Source organism: Alternaria ventricosa (assembly GCF_023758065.1).
Source record: "Alternaria ventricosa strain BMP 2768 chromosome Unknown scaffold_13, whole genome shotgun sequence".
In the NCBI taxonomy this organism is placed as follows: Eukaryota; Fungi; Ascomycota; class Dothideomycetes; order Pleosporales; family Pleosporaceae; genus Alternaria; species Alternaria ventricosa.
This window is the reverse complement of record NW_026055693.1, coordinates 830,636-849,799: the sequence shown is the minus strand read 5'-3', so window position 1 is coordinate 849,799 and position 19,164 is coordinate 830,636. Positions and strand designations below refer to the sequence as shown.

Sequence of the window (19,164 nt, the reverse complement as noted above, 5' to 3'; positions counted from 1 at the left end):
ATGCGCCAGTAAAACGTGTTCGCATGGAGCGCATCTGCCTTACAAGTCCAACCTAGGATCCACCCTCTAGCTAGAGGTTCTCCATCATCCCAGCAGAAAGCGGCGAACACCGACAATCCCCGTCAGCCTCCGACAAAAACTAGTCTTACAAAACAGAATCTTTACAAAAGACAGAAATCTAATTTACGAGAACCTCTTTACTCAAGACCCCCATTTTGCGAAATCCCCTACTCAAACAAACCACAATGTGCAAATCAGCCACCCACGACTTCCTCGCAGACCTCCCAAAATGCGAACACCACCTCCACCTCGAAGGCTGCCTCAGCCCAAGCCTTCTCTTCACTCTGGCCTCTAAGAACAACATCACCCTGCCATCTCCATCTGAAGATGTCGCTTACACGTCCCCCGCAACACTCACAGAACGGTACTCGCATTTCACGAACCTAGACGATTTCCTGGCGTACTACTACCGCGGCATCGCAGTCGTAGTGCATGAAGAGGACTTTGAGATGCTAGCTTGGGAGTACTTCACAACAGCAGCTCGAGACGGTGTCTGCCATGCAGAAGTTTTCTTTGATCCACAGAGTCATACGGAGAGGGGCATTGCCTTTGATGTCGTGGTACGTGGTTTCAACGCCGCAAGGAAACGGGCGGAGAAAGAGCTGGGGATAACCAGTTGTCTGATCATGTGTTTCTTGAGGCACTTGCCTGTTAGTTCGGCGGCGGAGACTATGGCGGCGGCTGTTAAGGGTGGGCACTTTGACCTTGAGAGTGGAGACGGTCAGGAGCGCGCTATTAGTGGTCTTGGGTTGGACTCTTCAGAGGTTGGGTTCCGCCCAGAGCTCTTTGTGGATATGTATCGCGAGGGCGAGAAGAGGGGGTTGAGGAGGACAGCTCATGCGGGTGAAGAGGGGGATCCGACATACATCAGTGGTGCACTCGACGCACTACACGCTGAGCGCATCGATCACGGTATCCGTCTTACCGAAGATGCCGAACTGCTCCGTCGGGTAGTGAAAGATGAGATACTCCTAACCGTTTGTCCGTTGAGCAATGTCTGCCTTCAAGCTGTTGAAAACGTCGGCCAAGTACCCATCAGGACGTTCCTCGAAGCAGGGGTCAAGTTCAGTATCAACAGCGACGACCCAGCGTATTTTGGTGGATATATTCTGAACAATTATTGCGCGGTACAAGAGGCCTTCAACTTGAGCATGGAGGAATGGAGGACGATTGTCAAGAATTCTATTCAAGGTAGCTGGATAGGGGAGAAGCGGAAGTCTGAGCTGCTGGGTCTACTTGAGGCTTGCATGAGCAAGCATGCTTAGATGTAATTGTATAGAAGTAAGTGGATGGGATTCAATGAGATGGCCTATATCAGCTTCTCTCCAACGATTGACGAGTGTACGTCATTTTCGTCGTGCGCTTGGGTACACGATTCTCCCTATCTATACTGTAAATTTCGTCTTGTTCTCCTCCGCGCAATCTTCTGCGATTTTCCGTACTTCTTCTTCGCCTAGTTCCTCAAATATATCGAACCCCCATCGCGACTGCACGTTAAAACGCTTATGTCTCTCCAGACCGCTCAGCTCATCGAATGCATCTTTCGGTAGCTCTTTGACTTGCATGTTACTCTTGATCCTGCTGGGTGTAACACTTTTGGGCAGCACCACAGTACCGCGCTGAATGCCCCAACTCGCAAGTAGCTGGCCGCCATCCATGGCCAATCTTTGCCCCATGATGCCCACAAGTTCGTCATCGACTGTGCGTGGCTCTCCGGTCTGGTTGTTTCCGAGGGGTGAATAGGCTTCGATGAGAATACCTTTGCTCTTGCAGAAGTCGAACAAGGCAGGTTGTTGAAGGTATGGATGTGCTTCGATCTGGTTTACCGCCGGCACAACGTCGGTCTTGGATAGAAGATCATTGAGGCGATTGACGGTGAAGTTGGATACGCCAATAGCGCGTACCTTGCCAGTGTCGAGCAGCTTCTCCATGGCCTTGTAGGTTGTCGCAGGGTCGATGTCAGCAAGGTCAAAGACGCCGCTCTCGCGCAGTGGGAACCACTTCCCTGTAGCACCGTTGAAGGCACTGTGTTCATGTTAGTACACTGTGCGTGCAGCGGAACTAGGGTCGAACGTACACAGGCCAATGCATTAAGAACAAGTCCAGGTACTCAACACCAAGGTCCTGTAACGACTTATCGAGTGCTGCCTCGACATCTTCGGGTGCATGCTTGGTATTCCAGAGCTTGCCAGTGAGGAAGATGTCGGAGCGAGGAACGCCGCTCCTCCTGATGCCATCACCCACTTCAGCTTCGTTGCGGTAGATGGCAGCGCAATCGATATGACGATAGCCTGCTTTGAGTGCTGTCTCGACGGCGCGCTCAACTTCTCCAGGCTTCGCTTGCCATGTGCCGAAGCCCACGGCCGGTATTTGCGCGCCTGTGTTGAGGGTGAAGTGTGTGGGGAGAGGCATGGTTGCTTTAGCGTGACGCGATACGTTGATGCCCAGATGGGATCAGATGGGCGGGCTTCAAGGCGGGTTCAAAGGTATGCAATATGATGCAGATATAGTGTGCGACGTTTCGACAGAACGCACTGCCATCTGGTCGATATATACATCCATCGTGAATCTTTCATGACTGCCGAAGGTGTGAGGTCGTCGGAACACGGTCGGAACCGGAGACGGAGAAGGCATCATCAGATGGGCCACACCTGGGCACGAACAGGACCCAGCGGGATGCGCGGCACTGCATCCTGTGATGGCCTTCAATTCGTGCATTGGCTGGACTAAGGTATCCGAGCTCCGTCAACTGCCTCGGGACTGAAATGGGGAGGTTGGCGAACGGAGCTAAATTAATCGGCTCGGATTCTCGGAAACGTGCCCGCCTCTTTCTCACTCCGCCATGTCAAACACACCCAGCAACACGGCAGTACCACAGAAGCGGAGCCTTGACGTCGCGCAGGGAACCAACAATACCAGGCAACGATTGGTGAAAGTCACGAGAGCATGCGATGTGTGCAAGGCGAGGAAGTCGAAGTGTTCCGGCGACCAGCCATGTGAGAGCTGTATCCGCCGGGGCCTGACATGCCAATACGAAGCCGCCTACCTGAGAGGCAAGGTAGTCTCCCCACGTCCTTCTGGCCCCGCCGTTGCTAGCCCTCAGCGCACCACGTCTGCTCCAGGCTATCCTCATGCTATACTCAGTGTCGCACCAAGTATGGCTGTAGGCAGCAACCATCGCGTTGGGGAGGAGACGGAGCCTCCTTCGCGAGCTTCCCCTGGGCTTGAGATCGCAGCTGGGCAATACTCCGACTCAACGTCTGGTCTCTCATTCTTGAGTCGCGCATGGCGGCGTATCTCCAACAAAGAAAGCAGTCAGGTCGTGATAGGCTCCAACGAAGACCGCCAACTACTCATGAGTGCTGGTGACAAGCCCTTCCTGGAAAGTGGCCAACTGCAAATGCCATCACTGGACCGTAGTCGCCAGCTTCTTCATCTATATTTTGATGTTTGCATTGCGACATATCGGCTGCTACACAGACCTACTGTTGAAAGTTGGATGGAAACTGTGTCTGAGAACGCCAAACTTAATCAGGCCCTCTTTCATGGTATGTACCGCCTGATTGAAGATACTTGAGTTTTACTGATGATGTCTCTCCTCGTAGGCGTCGGTCGTGCCAAGACTGCAGTGGTCTTGTCCGTACTAGCTATTGCTTCGTTTCATGAAGAAAAGGCGAGCGGCGAAAGTGGTACTTCGCCAGCAAGTCAAGCCGACGCGCAGTCGCAGAGCGATATGCTCTTCACTGAGGCGTTACGACTGACACAAGCCGAGACTGGTATCCCAAAGCTCGAGTCAGCTCAATGCAGGCTTATACAGGTCCTATACCTTCTCATGTCATGTCGTTTCAACCAAGCGTGGTATACGTTTGGCCATGCCCTACAAATTATTTCAGCGTTGGGTTTACATCGCAGAGATGATCGCAAACGTCAAGCGCATGCCGCCAAACGTGACTACATAGGCGAACAGTGTAGAAAGCGCACATTCTGGGTGGCTTATACACTGGACAAATATCTCGGTGTCATATTCGGGCGGCCCAGACACTACCACGACGAAGACATCGACCAAGGTTTTCCCGACGCTGTCAATGACGAAGATATGACCAGCACCGGTCCAAACACTACGAACACAGACGACTGCCATATAGAATCGCTCGTGTATCATGCGCGGCTGGCACAAATTGCCGAAAAGATATCCCGAGAGGTTTATTCGATCAAACCAGTACGTTAGCACACCGCGCACTGCAGCTCAACCTACTGACTAATTCGATCTCAGGTGCCGGATCAGGTCCGACTTGCAGCCTCTCATCGCCTTGGGACAGAGTTACGCCAGTGGAAAGCATCGCTACCACCCTTCCTTGGCGCCGTCAACCCTAGCAGCCTCATTCCTACGTTTCGACGACAGGCAACCGCACTCAGGCTGTCCTACTGTCATGCTGTAATACTAGCCCACCGCCCATTTCTCCTCAAGAATGCCAGGCGTAGCAATGTAGAGATGACTGCTCTTGCCCAAGACAGTCTCACTGAGTGCATTGCAGCGGCAAGATCAGTGTTGGAAGCAGTCGATCGTATGGCGCGAGAGGGTCGGTTGTTTCATGCGTTTTGGTGGACTCACTACGTCTGTTTCTGTGCTTTGGTTGTGGTCTATGTGTGGGCTATTCAACAGAGTACTCACAACACAGCCCCAGCTGAAGATCCTCGCGGTATTCTGGATCAAGCCGAGAGCTGTTTGCAGCATCTCGCCCAGGCAACAGCGTCGAACTCACCCTCGCGACGATATAGCATCATCTTGCAGGAGCTCCGCACTGAAGCAAAGAGAAAAACAGCGATACCACATCGCGAGCAGGTATCAGGTTCATCAGCTGCGGTCAACGGCGGAGTTCCACCGTCTTTGGACGGAGATGCGATGCAGGAACCGGATTTGCAAAACTGGCAGCCACTCTTTGGTAGCCCAATGGATATGACCACACCAGGGTTGCAGAACTTCCTCGATGACTGGCAGACGACCGACTGGCTTGACCTCGATGCCTCTGCTTTCGGTCCCTTTCCCGAAGTAGACGATATGTCGGCATGGATGAATAACGCATCATGATAGCTTTTGTATTCCTGGAGGTCACGGACGCGACACGGATATTGTACGTTGACGTATACAATACACCCAAGGTTATCGAATTGGTCAAGCAGAAGATGTGCATACCTCCAGGGTACACTTTAATATTGAGTTGATCCCAGAGTACCCATGGTCATTGAGCTCGCGATAGAGCTCCTTCCCGACACAGAAGTCGATTCTCCCGCCGATATGAAACAGTGGCAACTAAAGCCATAACGCCTGCTTTACAGAGTGTACCGGAATAAAGGGGACTTGTCCCCCATGTTCAAGAGCTCCTCGTCCGTGTACTTCGCCCGAATCTCATCTTCACTAAGCCTCGCCTTCTTCGCGTTGCCCCACTTGTACGACAGCTCCAGGAGAAATGCGACAATAAAGCCGGTCGCACCGAACGCGAGCGACAGTCCGAAGCCAGTGTAGTACTTGGGCTTCTCGCTCTCCAGGTACATGTAACTGCCGATGACGCCACCGATGTTACCGACGCAGATGTTGAAAGCAACGCCGATAGCACGACGGGACGATGGAGCAAGGTTGTTGGCTGCCCAACTGCTTCCGGCCGGCTGAATGGGGTAGATGCCCATACACGTCAGGATGATAGCGAAGAATGCCGGGCCGATGTTGCCACCCAGATCGCCATTGAATGAGATGACTACGGCGTACCCGATGAAGATGAAGGATAGAGGGATGGCAACGAACGGCAAACGCCAGTAGAACCTGTCCGAGAGCTTCGCAAAGAAGATGGAGCTCAAAGCACCAGCCACGTACGGTGGTACCGTCATCAGCTGGGCGTTAGTGTTGTTGAAACCCATACTCTTTGTGATGGTAGGCAAGGTGAACTTCGTCCCTACGTACAGTTAGCCAGTGTCTGGTCGTGTTGCGAGTCACACATACCATATGAGCATGCCGATATGCAAAGCAGGATGTATGCTTGCATGTACAAGCGCCAGTTGCATAGCACGGCCTTCAAGTCGCTCCACTTGAAGCCCTCCTTTTGCTCCTCTCCAAATCTTCCGCCGTCTTTGATGAATCGTTGGAGTTCGAGGAAGCGGATCTCGTCGGGTTTCAACCACCGTCCGCTCAACGCAGGAGAATCGATCAGGAGGAAGAAGCACGAGACACCGAGGGCGACGGTGACAATGCCCTCCAAGATGAATATCCATCTCCAGCCTTCGTAGCCCCCGACACCATCCATCTTGGCGATGGCCGCAGCAAGCAGACCACTGAACGCCCCAGATAATGCCGACGCACAGTAGAAGTATGAGATCCTCGTCGCAAGGTCCTTTGGCATGTACCAGTAAGAGCAGAGATAAATCGCGCCTGGGAAGAATCCAGCTCTGTATCTCGTCAGCACAGAAACATCACGCTGTGGTGCAAACTTACTCGAACACCCCGAGAAGAATTCTGGTAATCAGTAAACCGACGAAGCCTTTTACCACGCCCATCATGGTCATGATGATACCCCAGCAGACGATGAGTATGCCGAGGTAGTAGGATGGACGCTTGAACTTCTTCAAGAGGATGTTGGATGGAACTTCGAGAAGAATGTACGGCACGAAGAAGACCGATAACACGATATTCCACTGCACACCGTCAAGACCCAGGTCTGTAACCATGCCCTCAATCTTCGCATTGCCGATGTTCGCTCGATCGATGTGGGAGATGAGATAAAGGACTGCAAGCATCGGCACCAAGCGGATATCGACCTACAAGTGATCAGCGGGTCACTCGACGCACAGCATTGGCGGTTTCTCACCTTGTGGATTACTCTTTTCCTTTTCTCTTCCGTGTAGTTGATGTAAAAGTCCGCATCTTCAGGTGCCAGACCCAACACTTGGAAGTTGTCGATCTTGACGATCTGATGCGGCTTGGGCGAATCGATGGAGTCTGCCTTTTCATCGATGTATTGGATTTCGTGTTTGTCCATTGATGGAGACATTGCGATGAATGGAAAAGAGGAATGAAGTATACCAGGTTGACGCGAAACCCGGGATGCGATGGTTATCAGCAACGTCGGATGCCAGAAGCTTTATACACATGACATTGGTCGCGGCACACGATGTTGATGGCGGTTGGATTGCGGAGAAACATGTGGAACCCCGGTTTTTCGGTTTCCTGGAGAAAGCTAGTTGCGGGGAAAGTAGTTCTTGCACCAAGCCCGATCACGACAGTCATCTAATCAGCTCTCTCGCGGATGGTTTTCCGAAGCTAACGAGAATCCGGTCAAATCAGAAGTGTTTCCGCCCCTCGGATGTATGCAGGTATGCAAGTCTCCACATCACCCCAACGTGTGGTCGAAGCCGGGGAATGTAGCTGCACAGGAAGAACCGACAGATACTAATTCGACGATTGTCATCGGTTTTGACCTCTAAAGGCACAGCCTCTCTTTCAATTCTCTTCGAGCAAGCCTTTGTCACAAGCCACAATCACTATGGCACCAGCGCAGATAGCTATCCCTGCGCCACTACGGCCGTCAACACCACCATCCACATTCAGACATGCGCGAGACAACCTCCTTCAACCAGACGAATCCTCTATCAAGACAGTCGATGCGCTCGTCCGGCATCGCGCGCGTCGTGATCCTCATGTCACCATCGTATCGTATCCGAGTTCTGGGGTTGACTTCGTGGATTATACCATGCAGCAGCTGGACGTCTTTGCCTACAGAGTAGCTCGACACTATCAGACCTTCATCCCTACGAGATCGAGTTCTGCAGAGATGCCAACCACAGTAGCCGTTCTTGGACCAAGCAATATGGACTACATTGTCTCGATGCTTGCGCTTACCAAACTCGGCCATACGGTACTTTTTCTTTCAACGCGTATATCTCAAGCAGCTATCGATTCTCTTATCACCACAACAGGAGCCACCTATCTGCTGGCGGATTCACGATATGCGCAATCTGCAATCGATGCTCAGAGAGCCATACCAGGGTTGCACATCGGCGAAATTGCCAGGCCTAACACTTACAACTTTCCTGTTGAAGTCCATGCAGACACCCGCCTCGACTACCAGCTCGACCATACAGTCGAAGCCTCGAACAACATCTACATTATACACTCCAGTGGTATGTTCTATCTAACAGTCTGTTGGTGTTTGAGCTAATGTGAGGAAAGGCTCTACCGGACTGCCAAAGCCAATATACCAGCCACAGAGAAGTGCAATCGCCAATTATGCCATTACTATGGACATGAAAGCATTCATTACCCTTCCATTGTATCACAATCACGGCATTTGCAACTTCTTCCGCGCGATATACAGCGGCAAATCCATCCATATCTACAACGCCGACCTGCCCCTGACCCAATCTTATTTGGCTACGATATTGAGGCAACATAGATTTGAGATTTTCTATGGCGTGCCATATGCGCTCAAGCTTCTCTCTGAGACCAGGGAGGGGATCGAGCTATTGAAGCAACTCAAGATCGTCATGTACGGAGGGAGTGCCTGCCCAGACGCGCTGGGCGACTTATTGGTGAAGAGTGGCGTCAATCTTGTCGGTCACTATGGGGCGTAAGTTTTATGTGGTCACTTACAGCAAAGCCAAGCTTACGATAAGCAGTACTGAAGTCGGCCAACTCATGACATCCTTCCGACCTGCCGACGACAAGGTGTGGAATTACGTTCGCGAGTCACCGAAACTATCGCCGTACCTTCGATGGGTATCACGCGGACCCAATCTCTACGAATGCACGGTCCTGCCGGGCTGGCCAGCGAAGGTCGCCTCGAACCTACCAGATGGCAGTTACGCCACGAAAGACCTGTTCGAACCGCATCCTACGATCGAGAAGGCCTGGAAATACATTGCGCGTCTTGATGATACAATCGTATTAGTGAATGGCGAAAAGTTCAATCCAGTCATGATGGAAGGAACGGTCCGGTCCCATCGAGCTGTAACCGAGACGGTTGTCTTTGGTTCAGGTCGACCATACCTTGGCGTTCTTGTGGTCCCAGCAATCGAGGGCATGCCAAAATCGGAAGTCGTGGATGAGATCTGGCCTGTTATTGAGGCTGCGAATCAGACGGCCGAAGCGTACGCCAGGATTTCCAGAGACATGGTCCAGATCCTACCGTATGGCTGTCAATTTCCGCGTACCGACAAGGGCAGTGTGATAAGACAACAGTTTTACAAGCAATATGCCAATGAAATCAACAATGCATACGACGCCATTGCATCAGCTCAAGGAGATCTCAAAACATTGACTGTTCCGGAACTTGAGGATTTCTTACGTACTGTCCTGGCCAAACACTTGACGCAGGCGGGCGAAATCGAACGTACCGCAGATTTCTTCTCACTAGGCCTGGACTCGTTGCAGTCGATCCAGATCCGGACGGAGATCCTCAAGAACGTGAATATCGGCGACAAGAAGCTCGGCCAGAATGTGGTGTTTGACCACCCTTCTATTGCATCTCTCGCCGCACATCTCCACAGTCTTCGCACCGGGCAAGAGGAAGAAGCTGTATCGGCTGCTGCGCAAATGCAAGGCCTTATCGCGCAATACGGCAACTTCAAACCGATTGGAGGACGTCAGGCTGCACTTACTGGCGCGACCGGTTCGCTTGGTGCTCATGTTCTTGTACAACTGCTCCACCGCTCGGATATTGACACAGTTTACTGTCTTGTACGAGCCAAAGACTACAAGACTGCAGCTCGCCGGGTCCGAGAGTCTCTCATACAGCGAAAGCTGTACCACACCCTTTCGCTCTCCGGACGCAGGAAAATACAAGCCATACCTTCTGACTTGTCCGAGCCGCATCTCGGCTTAGACGATACGACATATGCGCGTGTTGCCTCGGGTCTTACCAGTGTCATTCACTGCGCATGGAGCGTCAACTTCAACAAGAACTTGATATCATTCGAGAAGGACTGTATTGCTGGCGTGCGTCACCTGATCGACCTCTGCCTGGCTTCATCATCAACCAAGCCCGCATCCTTCGACTTCTGTTCTTCGGTCAGTACCGTCGCACGATGCCCCGATATGCACACGCCTGAGCAATTAGCCGAGCTTGACTGGGCTCAGGGCATGGGATACGCCCAGAGCAAATGTGTTGCAGAACACTTGTGCTTGGCTGCAGCGAAGGAGACCGGTATTAAAGCGCGAGTCCTGCGTGTCGGTCAGATCGTCGCTGACACTGTTCATGGCGTGTGGAACGCAACCGAAGCAATACCTCTCATGATGCAGACTGCTCTTACTGTCGGTGCGCTACCTCGGCTGCGCGAATCCCCAAGCTGGACACCAGTTGATGTTATTGCGAAAGCTGTAACGGAGATCTCGCTCAGTGAAGCTGGATCAGTAGTGGCGAATGTCACCAACGCAAAGACTTTCTCTTGGACCGACGATCTAATTCCCGCCCTTCGAGAAGCCGGCCTCCAGTTTGATGAAGTAGAGCCCAATGAATGGGTGCGCAGGCTTCGCGAGTCCAACCAGGATGCTGTAGCGAACCCACCCATTAAGCTTGCCGACTTCTTCGCATCCAAGTACGACAAAGATGTTTTCGGTCCTTCGCGTACATACGATACAACCGTCGCCCGATCTTTCTCGCCTTCTCTTAACACAGCGCCTGTACTGGATGCAGCATTTGTGAGGACGTTTGTCAGACAATTCCACAATGCTGCCTGGCGGATACATACCACCCCAGTCGCGAAGCCGATGAGACGCAGTGTCGTTGTAGTTGCCGGGCCTTGTGGTAGTGGGAAAAGCACTGTCGCACGACACCTCGGCGCTCACTTCGAAGCACCTTATATCGAGGGCGATGAACTACACACTGAAGAAGCCATTGTATCGATGGCTGCCGGTACTCCCCTCAATGACGTTGCTCGCGCTCCTTGGCTAGCGCGCGTCAGAGAGCGAGCGCTCGATACAGTGACCAAGGAAGACCACGAGCGCGTATTCGTCTCCTGTTCGGCTCTGAAGAAGTCATACCGGGATGAGTTCCGGGTTTTGGAGGATGAACAGATACGGGTAGTGTTTGTGGACTTGCAAGTCGAGCCGGAAGAACTTGTGCGTCGAATGAAGGCAAGAGGTGGCCATTACATGAAAGAGAATATGGTGGAGAGCCAAATGGCCATCTGGGAGCCGGCTGATGTATCGGAGACGGATGTGATACCGGTAGATGCTGGACAGTGCGTTGAGGAAGTTGTAGAGGAGATCTCTGGGTTATTGGAGACGCTCGGTGTCACGTAAAGCGCACGCCTCGGGGGCTGTAATTCTTCCAGTCCATACGCGCAAATATTAGAAATCGAGTCGACCAAATCCTCAGTTGTTCGCATATTGTGATGCTGTAGGCTTCACCGCACGTGAGCTAATGCAAGCGAGCGAGCGATTTCAACGACGAACACATAGTCATTTAGAAATGGAGGAAGTATAACGTGGCGCCTGTAATAATTTCTTTCGTTTATAAACGCAAGCCAAGGCAATGAAAGCCCTCCAAGAGCAGACCCGTGCGAGCTCTACCACTGCGGCGCCCTCTACCCCTGAAAGCGAAAGTTCGCAGCCACTCATCCACAGAATATATAACCCCAACGTTGAAGAAACGAACGAAGATATGACTGGGCGCAGCAAAAACGAGAGGGGATCTCTACGAAACAGTCGAGACCGTCCTAACTTTGTCCAAGATCCACGGCGTACGGAACCTCAATATCCTACACTACCGGATGACCGCCGTCCACTTCCCCATTCAGACTCGCCTTTCGGTAGTCCTCAAATCACATTGGGACCAGCGTATGCTGGGTATGGCCAAGCTCCTCAGCCCGGTGACTACGGTGCGACGCCTTTCCCTACAACGCAGCCATATACGCAAGATTCTAGAGCTTTCTTCCACCCGCAGCCAAGTTCAGCAGATCAATTCGAAGATGATCTCAGGTCACGAAAGCCGAATCGACCGGAGAGCATGTCGAAGTCGCGAGGTCTGGTGCCGACTACCGTCGAATTACCTCAAGAGTCAAGTATGCGGTAAGTAACATTTTGAGAACATTTGCTCGGAAGGCATAATGACGACGCCGTAGTCCAATGTCAGGTATATCGACAGAAGAGACGCCAGAGCCTCGAGACGAGTTCCCTAGTACACCTGCGTCTAATCAGTTTACCACGTTGGGGGAAGAATACGCGACTCTATATCACCAGCGTCATAAAATTGGTATAAGGATGGAGGAGATAAAGAGAAGACTTACTGCGGAGGAGTACACTGCTTTGATGGCAAAGCTGGATCCGCAGAAACTTCCGACGCTCAAGCCGTGGTCTGGTACTACTGATGGTTGAGCGGATGGTGTAGGATTCAGTCTGAGGAAGCTACAAGGTCTTTCCCACAGCAGCCTTTGATGGACTCGGTCCCCCAAAGAATGCACAGTCTATGTCGTACTCAATCTGTATCGATGTGAACGAATGCTGCTCTCCATATCTAAGGAGCGCCTGTCTCTGCGCGCGTGTGTTTGAGATATTTCACTAGCCGTTGAATACAGATAGAATTGATCGTAACACTCCAGATGAGACTGCTGAAGCTCTTGTGTTGCTACCTTTGGTTGATATACTTGGATGGCGTGCCCTGATTACGACGAGGACCTCGGGATGCAAGCCGTCCCTGAGACCCCTAATCGCTACAAGAAAAATGGTCCGAGCTCAATCCCGCGGCGGCGTGGTGGGTGGAGCTCCGAGCATCAACACGCCGAAGCCAGCCAATTCCCTGCCGACAACCGCTGTCCCCTTCCACGTCGCTGCCATGCTCTCTGGAATTCTCATCTTCAACCAAAAGGGTGAGAACCTCATCTTTCGCGCCTTCCGCAACGACTGCCGCCCGCGACTTGCCGATGTCTTCCGCATTCAGGTCATCTCCAACGCCCAAGTACGCTCGCCCATCCTCACACTTGGCTCCACCACCTTTAGCCATGTCAAACACGAGAACATATACCTGGTCGCCGTGACCAAGAGCAATGCCAATGCGGCGCTCGTCTTTGAGTTTCTGTACCGTTTGGTGGGATTGGGAAAGGCTTACTTCGGCAAGTTCGACGAGGAGGCTGTAAAGAACAACTTCGTACTGGTCTATGAGCTACTGGACGAGATTCTGGATTTTGGATACCCACAGAATACAGAGACAGACACGTTGAAGATGTACATTACAACTGAAGGTGTCAAGTCGGAAAGGGCAATGGTAGGTCACATCGAGCGCGACTAGAGCAACAACAGCTGACAAAATCACAGGAGGACTCCTCGAAGATCACAATGCAAGCAACCGGTGCCCTTTCCTGGCGGCGGGCCGATATCAAGTACCGCAAGAACGAAGCCTTCGTCGATGTTATCGAGGACGTCAACCTGCTCATGTCCGCGACGGGAACAGTACTGCGAGCCGACGTGAACGGACAGATCATAATGCGCGCATACCTCTCGGGCACACCCGAGTGCAAGTTCGGCCTCAACGACCGACTAACGCTGGGCGAAGACCATCTGCAACAACCGTCTGGAAACAAGGCAGGCGCGAAGGCTACAAGGGCGGCAGCGGGAAGTGTGACGTTGGAAGACTGTCAATTCCACCAATGCGTGAAGCTGGGCAAGTTCGATGCGGACAGGATAATATCCTTTGTTCCGCCCGACGGCGAGTTCGAGCTGATGCGCTACCGAGCGACTGAGAATGTCAATCTGCCTTTCAAGGTGCACGCTATTGTCAACGAGGTCGGCAAGACCAAGGTCGAATACAGCATTGCTATTCGCGCCAACTACGGCTCCAAGCTTTTCGCGACAAACGTTGTCGTGCGGATACCAACACCTCTCAACACGGCGCGCATCACAGAGCGGACATCACAAGGCAAAGCCAAGTACGAGCCGGAGCACAACAACATTGTCTGGAAGATACCGAGATTCACAGGGCAAAGCGAGTTTGTGCTGAGTGCCGAGGCCAGCCTAACCAGCATGACCAACCAGAAGGCGTGGTCCCGACCACCGCTCAATCTGAGCTTCTCATTATTGATGTTCACCAGTTCGGGGCTACTTGTGCGATACCTGAAGGTGTTTGAGAAGAGCAACTACAGCAGTGTAAAGTGGGTGCGCTACATGACGAGAGCGGGTAATTATGAAATAAGGTATGTGTCTCCCGCTCCAGAATTCGATCACACCCATCTCACACATTTATTACAGGTTTTGAGCATTATTATTCTGTACATTAGCCTGGATTCACACAGGTATTATTGCATTGCAGGCGTCATTGAGCCACTAAAGATATCCTTGAGCACAATGAAAGTACAACATCATCTTTTCGAGTACCGTTCCATCCGTGACCGGAAGCTCAGGCTGGTTGTTCGAATTCTGTTCTTTTTTCTGTCTTCTAGTATAATTGAACGGACCAGTCAAAGTCTTCTGAGCTCATACGATCTATCTCTGTCGTCCCGGCTGCGGGGAAATGGTGTCAAGCCCGTTATGGTGGTATCCACCCCTCAAAAACCCAACAGCACACGCGTGAACAGCGTCCAGCAGCCTGCACGTCGAATATTGCCCTGGAAATGGCGTAGCTTTTGACTGTATCTTCACCTTTGATTTGCGAGAAGTGGATATGCACGATAAACATGAGTTGGTATTGATTGATTTCCTTTGCACCAGGCTCAAGAGGAGGACGTGGTCATGCAGCTTACAAGGGTGGTTGTTGTATCACCACACTAGTTAGCTCAACCCCTCATGCTGTGCCGCAGCCACAATCTGGACAGCGACTGGTTAACAGCCAGCGAATAGGAAGCGCTGTTGTTGCAGGATCAATTACGGGACGTCACTGCTTCTGCTAAAGATCTCTCGTACTTCTCTCATCGTCCCTGACTTGCGAATAACAGCTGCTCCATCATGGAGGGCGTTGCTGCGTTCTCTCTAATATGCAACGTTATACAGGTTGTCGAGCTTTCTCGAAAAATCATCACGACAGCAAAAGAGATCCAGTCTTCTCGCAGCGGTGCGATAGATGATCATGAAGAGTTGCAGGTCGCGGCTACATACCTACAGCGTACTGTTGATGATCTGCGGCACAAATCGACAGACGACGTTCTGCAACAGCTGGCAAGTCGCAGCCAGGCAGCCATTAGCAGACACATGGCTCTTTTAGAGTCGCTCCGTGGAAAGGGGCAGATTGGCTCATTGCAGGCCACGTTCATGGCTCTGAAAGCACGATGGAAACAGCGCCAACTAGAGGAGTCGCAAGCACATGTTGATCGCCTTTCCAAGGACCTCACGACCCATGTTATCTTGACTTGCATTCCAAGTTTGAACCGAGACATGGGTCATCTCGGTGCAGACATTGCGAATCATCATCAGAGGATGGATGAAGATATCGGAGTATTGAAGAAGCAACTAGCAAGAGTAGGCACGACGTTGGGTGAGACATCAAGGACTGGAGATACGACACAAGATTTAGTGCGCCAATTGCATCAATGGATCACCGAGAAAGAAGAGATACAAATCCAGAGACAGTGTTTGCATGCGCTTTACTTTCCACAGCTGCGTAGCCGGGAGGAAGAAGTCAAACCCGCGCACAAAAAGACTTTTGGGTGGATCTTTGATGATCCTAGCGATGACATCGAAGCAATTCAGAAGTCGAAGTTCAGGCGATGGCTTCAGTCGGATGATTCCACCAAGAACCTGTTTTGGATCTCAGGTAAACCAGGAGCCGGCAAAAGCACGCTGATGAAGTTCATTGCTCATCACCCATCCTTGAAAGCAGAATGTCGGCGCTGGGCAGATTCCAAGTCCCTCATCATCGTCGACTATTACTTCTGGAGACATGGGTCTCCTATGCAAAGATCTCTTAGAGGCCTCTTGCAGTCGCTGCTTTATCAGGTCTTGAGACAACAGCCACAACTCGTTACTGAAGTCTTTCCGGACACAGAATGGATAACCGGCGGCCCTCAATTCCAGTTCCCATACCATAGCCTCCTCAGTGCTCTCAACCGCCTCGTTACCATCGCACCTAGACACGATCTCCGATTTCTCTTCCTAGTCGACGGTCTTGACGAGTTCGACGATAGGCCAAGTCTAGATAGTGCTGGTTTACCTGATGTGAGAAGCCTGATAATTCTTCTTCGTATCATCAACTCCAGCGCATCTGCGAAGATGTGCGTGGCCAGCCGTCCGCTTAACGAATTCGAATCTGCGTTTGGACGACAACCAGATCAGTGCTTTCAGATCCATGATTTGACCAGACAAGATATTGCAAGTTTTGTGGACAGCACTCTGAAGAAAGACGTAAGCTTCTTAGTACTAGCGGAAAAGGACACTGCTTATGAAACTCTGGTTGCCGAGATAATTCGCGCGGCTGAAGGAGTCTTTCTATGGGTCTTCTTGGCATGCAACTCGCTACTAGACGGGCTCACGAACGAACATCGAATACTGGATTTACGCAGGAGGCTTCAGCGTCTTCCACGTGAACTTGGTGATATGTATACGTACATATTATCCACCATCGAGCCGGAGTATCGCAGAAATAGCGCTCGATCGTTGATAAGCAGCAGTTTCGACTCGGTCTTTCTATGGCATGTTTATCTCGACGATGATGAGCGTATAAACGCCCAAAATCCCCCGGATATGAAGACCGAAGCTGGTATTCAAGAGCTCTTTTCCATTTCGAAAAGACTGCGTAAGAGATTCGCCGCCAGGACTAGGTGCTTATTGGAAGTTCGTGAATACTGTCAAGAGACGGCACTTCCAGAATATGCTTCTTTCGAGAAAGAACTGGTGTCGCTATGCGATTGTACAGTGGTGCCTACCCACCGAACAGTTGCAGAGTTCATTCGCGAACCGAAGGTGCTGGAGCGTTTGACTAAGGAGGCTGCCCCGTTCGATTCTGAGATCTACCTTTCCGCAGTACTTTCCGAACTTACCTTCACTATGCCATTGTTATCGACACTTCGTGAACTTCATGCTCACAGCGAAGATCAGTCACGGGTAAATAGCCAATCATATGAACGTGAAAAGATGCGGTGGCTACGTGTTTGGAATTACGTGGAAATGCGTCCGGAAGCAAAATTAGGTCCGGTTTTAGAGAAGATGGACAAGCTCTTGCGAGGAGGCTCTCCGCATCATGCCTCAGGGCTACACGAGATAATTCAGCTTGCACCTAGTCACCCTTGTCAAGACGCTTTTCCGCCTACTTCGTGGAACTGCACAATCTTCGAGGTGGCTGTTGCAAATCGGGCGCCACGAGCTATTAGTCACTTACTCAGCCAGGATCCAACTTTGGCCTTTGGTCTAGCGCCACAGCTGCCGCCCCTCTTGATAGTCCTCCATGGCCCTTGCGACAACCCTGATGCCCAAGCTGTCGCCAGAGTTCTATTGGAACGCGGTGCGAACCCGAACTTACGTTACGGCGGAACGACGCCGTGGAAATCATATTTGAGTCATTTTATTGCCGAATTGACTCTTGAAAAAGATGTTGGACTAGGGAAGTTAACGATGACTCTAATCAAGCACGGTGCCGATCTTGAGGGGACGTGTGAATGGAACGGTTTCTCGTACATCTCTTTTGGCAAGTTCTACACCTCTCGAGAGAGGCTGAAATCTATGTTTGTGCGGGAGGTCACACCCATATCGTTTAGACTGTCCGTGGGCTCAATAATTCGTTACATAATGGACGAGTACGGCAGTCCCGAAGACAGAGAAGCGTGGTTGTCATCATATCAGCCTTCTGCCCTCTCTACAGACGAGGAAGCTCTGAATATCATAAGACTCCGCGGGCAGGAAGTCGGAGTCGAACTGGCGAAGGAAGCCTGACACGGCTCGATAACAATAAAGACAGTGCGTTCAGACGCTCGTATGGAGCTCAGTTCATTTTCACGTCTGTGACTTGGGGCTGAACAGGACTGCTGTTAGTCATCGCTATGAGCCTCCAAGCTCAGATCGTAGCATATCCCCGGGCTCAACCTGCGGTGTCACTCTATGTCTGAGTTGACTCAAAAGTCTCTTCAGGTTCCCCTTCTCTTGCTCATGATCGTGCCAACTCTCCTTCGCTTCCTCCCGCCCCCGATTGCTGTTACTTCGCAGTCAATACATCATGAATCATATATATGGTATGTGTTGCTCATCCAAGCAGTCAGCCGGCGCGATGCTGAAGACTGTGGTGACTCTTCCCGTTCTATAAAATGTTCGCAGTCAACTGTACGATTGACTTACTTCACCAAACCTACCGCATTCTTCATCGCCAACGAGCTACTCACGACTTCCGAAATCCATACCGCGCGCAAAAAATAAGGTGTACTCAACTGAGGAGCATCGTGAATTCAGCATTTACGGTATCTTCCAATTCAATTATCACGTACAAACGTTCCAGGAAATTTGTCCATATCCGATCCCTTCGACAGGTGAGTAGCGAAATGAACAACTGCACTAAACAAGACTAAATGACATGCAAGCTCAACTCGAACACTCCATCTACAGTATGGCGCCGAATAACGAAGTACTGAATCACCTGAAAACACTTATTCAGGGCATCTGTAACGATAAGAGTGGCATGGATAGAGACATAGCAGGCTACCAGGCTGCGATGCGCGCCGTGGAATCCCTAGGAGAGGTCAGCGATGAGGTTAAAGAAGGGCTCAAAGGGGCCAAAATCAATGCCGGATCTGGAAAGGCGACGCCACATAATATGCTCATTGTCGACAGGGATGGCGAGAAGTAGATGGTTCATCTTATGCTCATGATGTGGATACTTAGGTACACTGCACTTGGGGAAGAAATGAAGATTAAAGACGACGCGGAATCTAAAGTGAAAGAATTGATAAAGGAGTGGGTTGAGGAAAAGCGTACCTGGCTTGATGAGCATGAGAAATGCTGGGAGCAGGCTGGCAAGTGGATCGTGGAGGAGAATCGAGGCGGGAAAGCATTGATTATGTTGCCACCAGGCGGCTCAAGCAGCGCCTAGTCATCGCAGAGGTCTTGCAGGGCTTTCATGACAGAGAGTACCTTGGAGTGCGATGGTGCTACACGGTCCTTAGCAAGTGTACGATAAGACTTTCTGCATCTACTACCACAATCATTATGAA

At 51.4% G+C, this 19,164-nt stretch overlaps 5 protein-coding genes across 5 annotated transcripts; 3 read left to right on the top strand and 2 right to left on the bottom strand.

Moving 5' to 3' along the window:
* Positions 1–245: 245 nt before the first annotated feature.
* J4E93_007510 (uncharacterized protein) lies at positions 246–1,325 on the top strand (the record flags this gene model as incomplete). Its single annotated transcript, XM_049345416.1, has 1 exon — positions 246–1,325. The coding sequence occupies one exon, from the start codon at positions 246–248 to the stop codon at positions 1,323–1,325; it is 1,080 nt and encodes a 359-aa protein (XP_049197646.1).
* Positions 1,326–1,445: 120 nt separating this feature from the next.
* Positions 1,446–2,472, bottom strand: J4E93_007509 (uncharacterized protein; the record flags this gene model as incomplete). Its single annotated transcript, XM_049345415.1, has 2 exons — positions 1,446–2,085; positions 2,138–2,472. The coding sequence occupies 2 exons, from the start codon at positions 2,470–2,472 to the stop codon at positions 1,446–1,448; spliced, it is 975 nt and encodes a 324-aa protein (XP_049197645.1).
* Positions 2,473–5,391: 2,919 nt separating this feature from the next.
* J4E93_007508 (uncharacterized protein) lies at positions 5,392–7,088 on the bottom strand (the record flags this gene model as incomplete). The annotated part of the gene is made up of 4 exons (XM_049345414.1): positions 5,392–6,008; positions 6,056–6,498; positions 6,545–6,867; positions 6,918–7,088. The coding sequence occupies 4 exons, from the start codon at positions 7,086–7,088 to the stop codon at positions 5,392–5,394; spliced, it is 1,554 nt and encodes a 517-aa protein (XP_049197644.1).
* Positions 7,089–7,592: 504 nt separating this feature from the next.
* Positions 7,593–11,347, top strand: J4E93_007507 (putative NRPS-like protein biosynthetic cluster; the record flags this gene model as incomplete). The annotated part of the gene is made up of 3 exons (XM_049345413.1): positions 7,593–8,229; positions 8,279–8,675; positions 8,725–11,347. 3 exons carry the CDS (start codon positions 7,593–7,595, stop codon positions 11,345–11,347), a joined length of 3,657 nt encoding a protein of 1,218 aa, XP_049197643.1.
* A 1,420-nt stretch (positions 11,348–12,767) lies between these two features.
* Positions 12,768–16,266, top strand: J4E93_007506 (uncharacterized protein; the record flags this gene model as incomplete). Its single annotated transcript, XM_049345412.1, has 5 exons — positions 12,768–13,307; positions 13,358–14,232; positions 14,971–15,490; positions 15,968–16,186; positions 16,255–16,266. 5 exons carry the CDS (start codon positions 12,768–12,770, stop codon positions 16,264–16,266), a joined length of 2,166 nt encoding a protein of 721 aa, XP_049197642.1.
* Between the last annotated feature and the right edge of the window lie 2,898 nt (positions 16,267–19,164).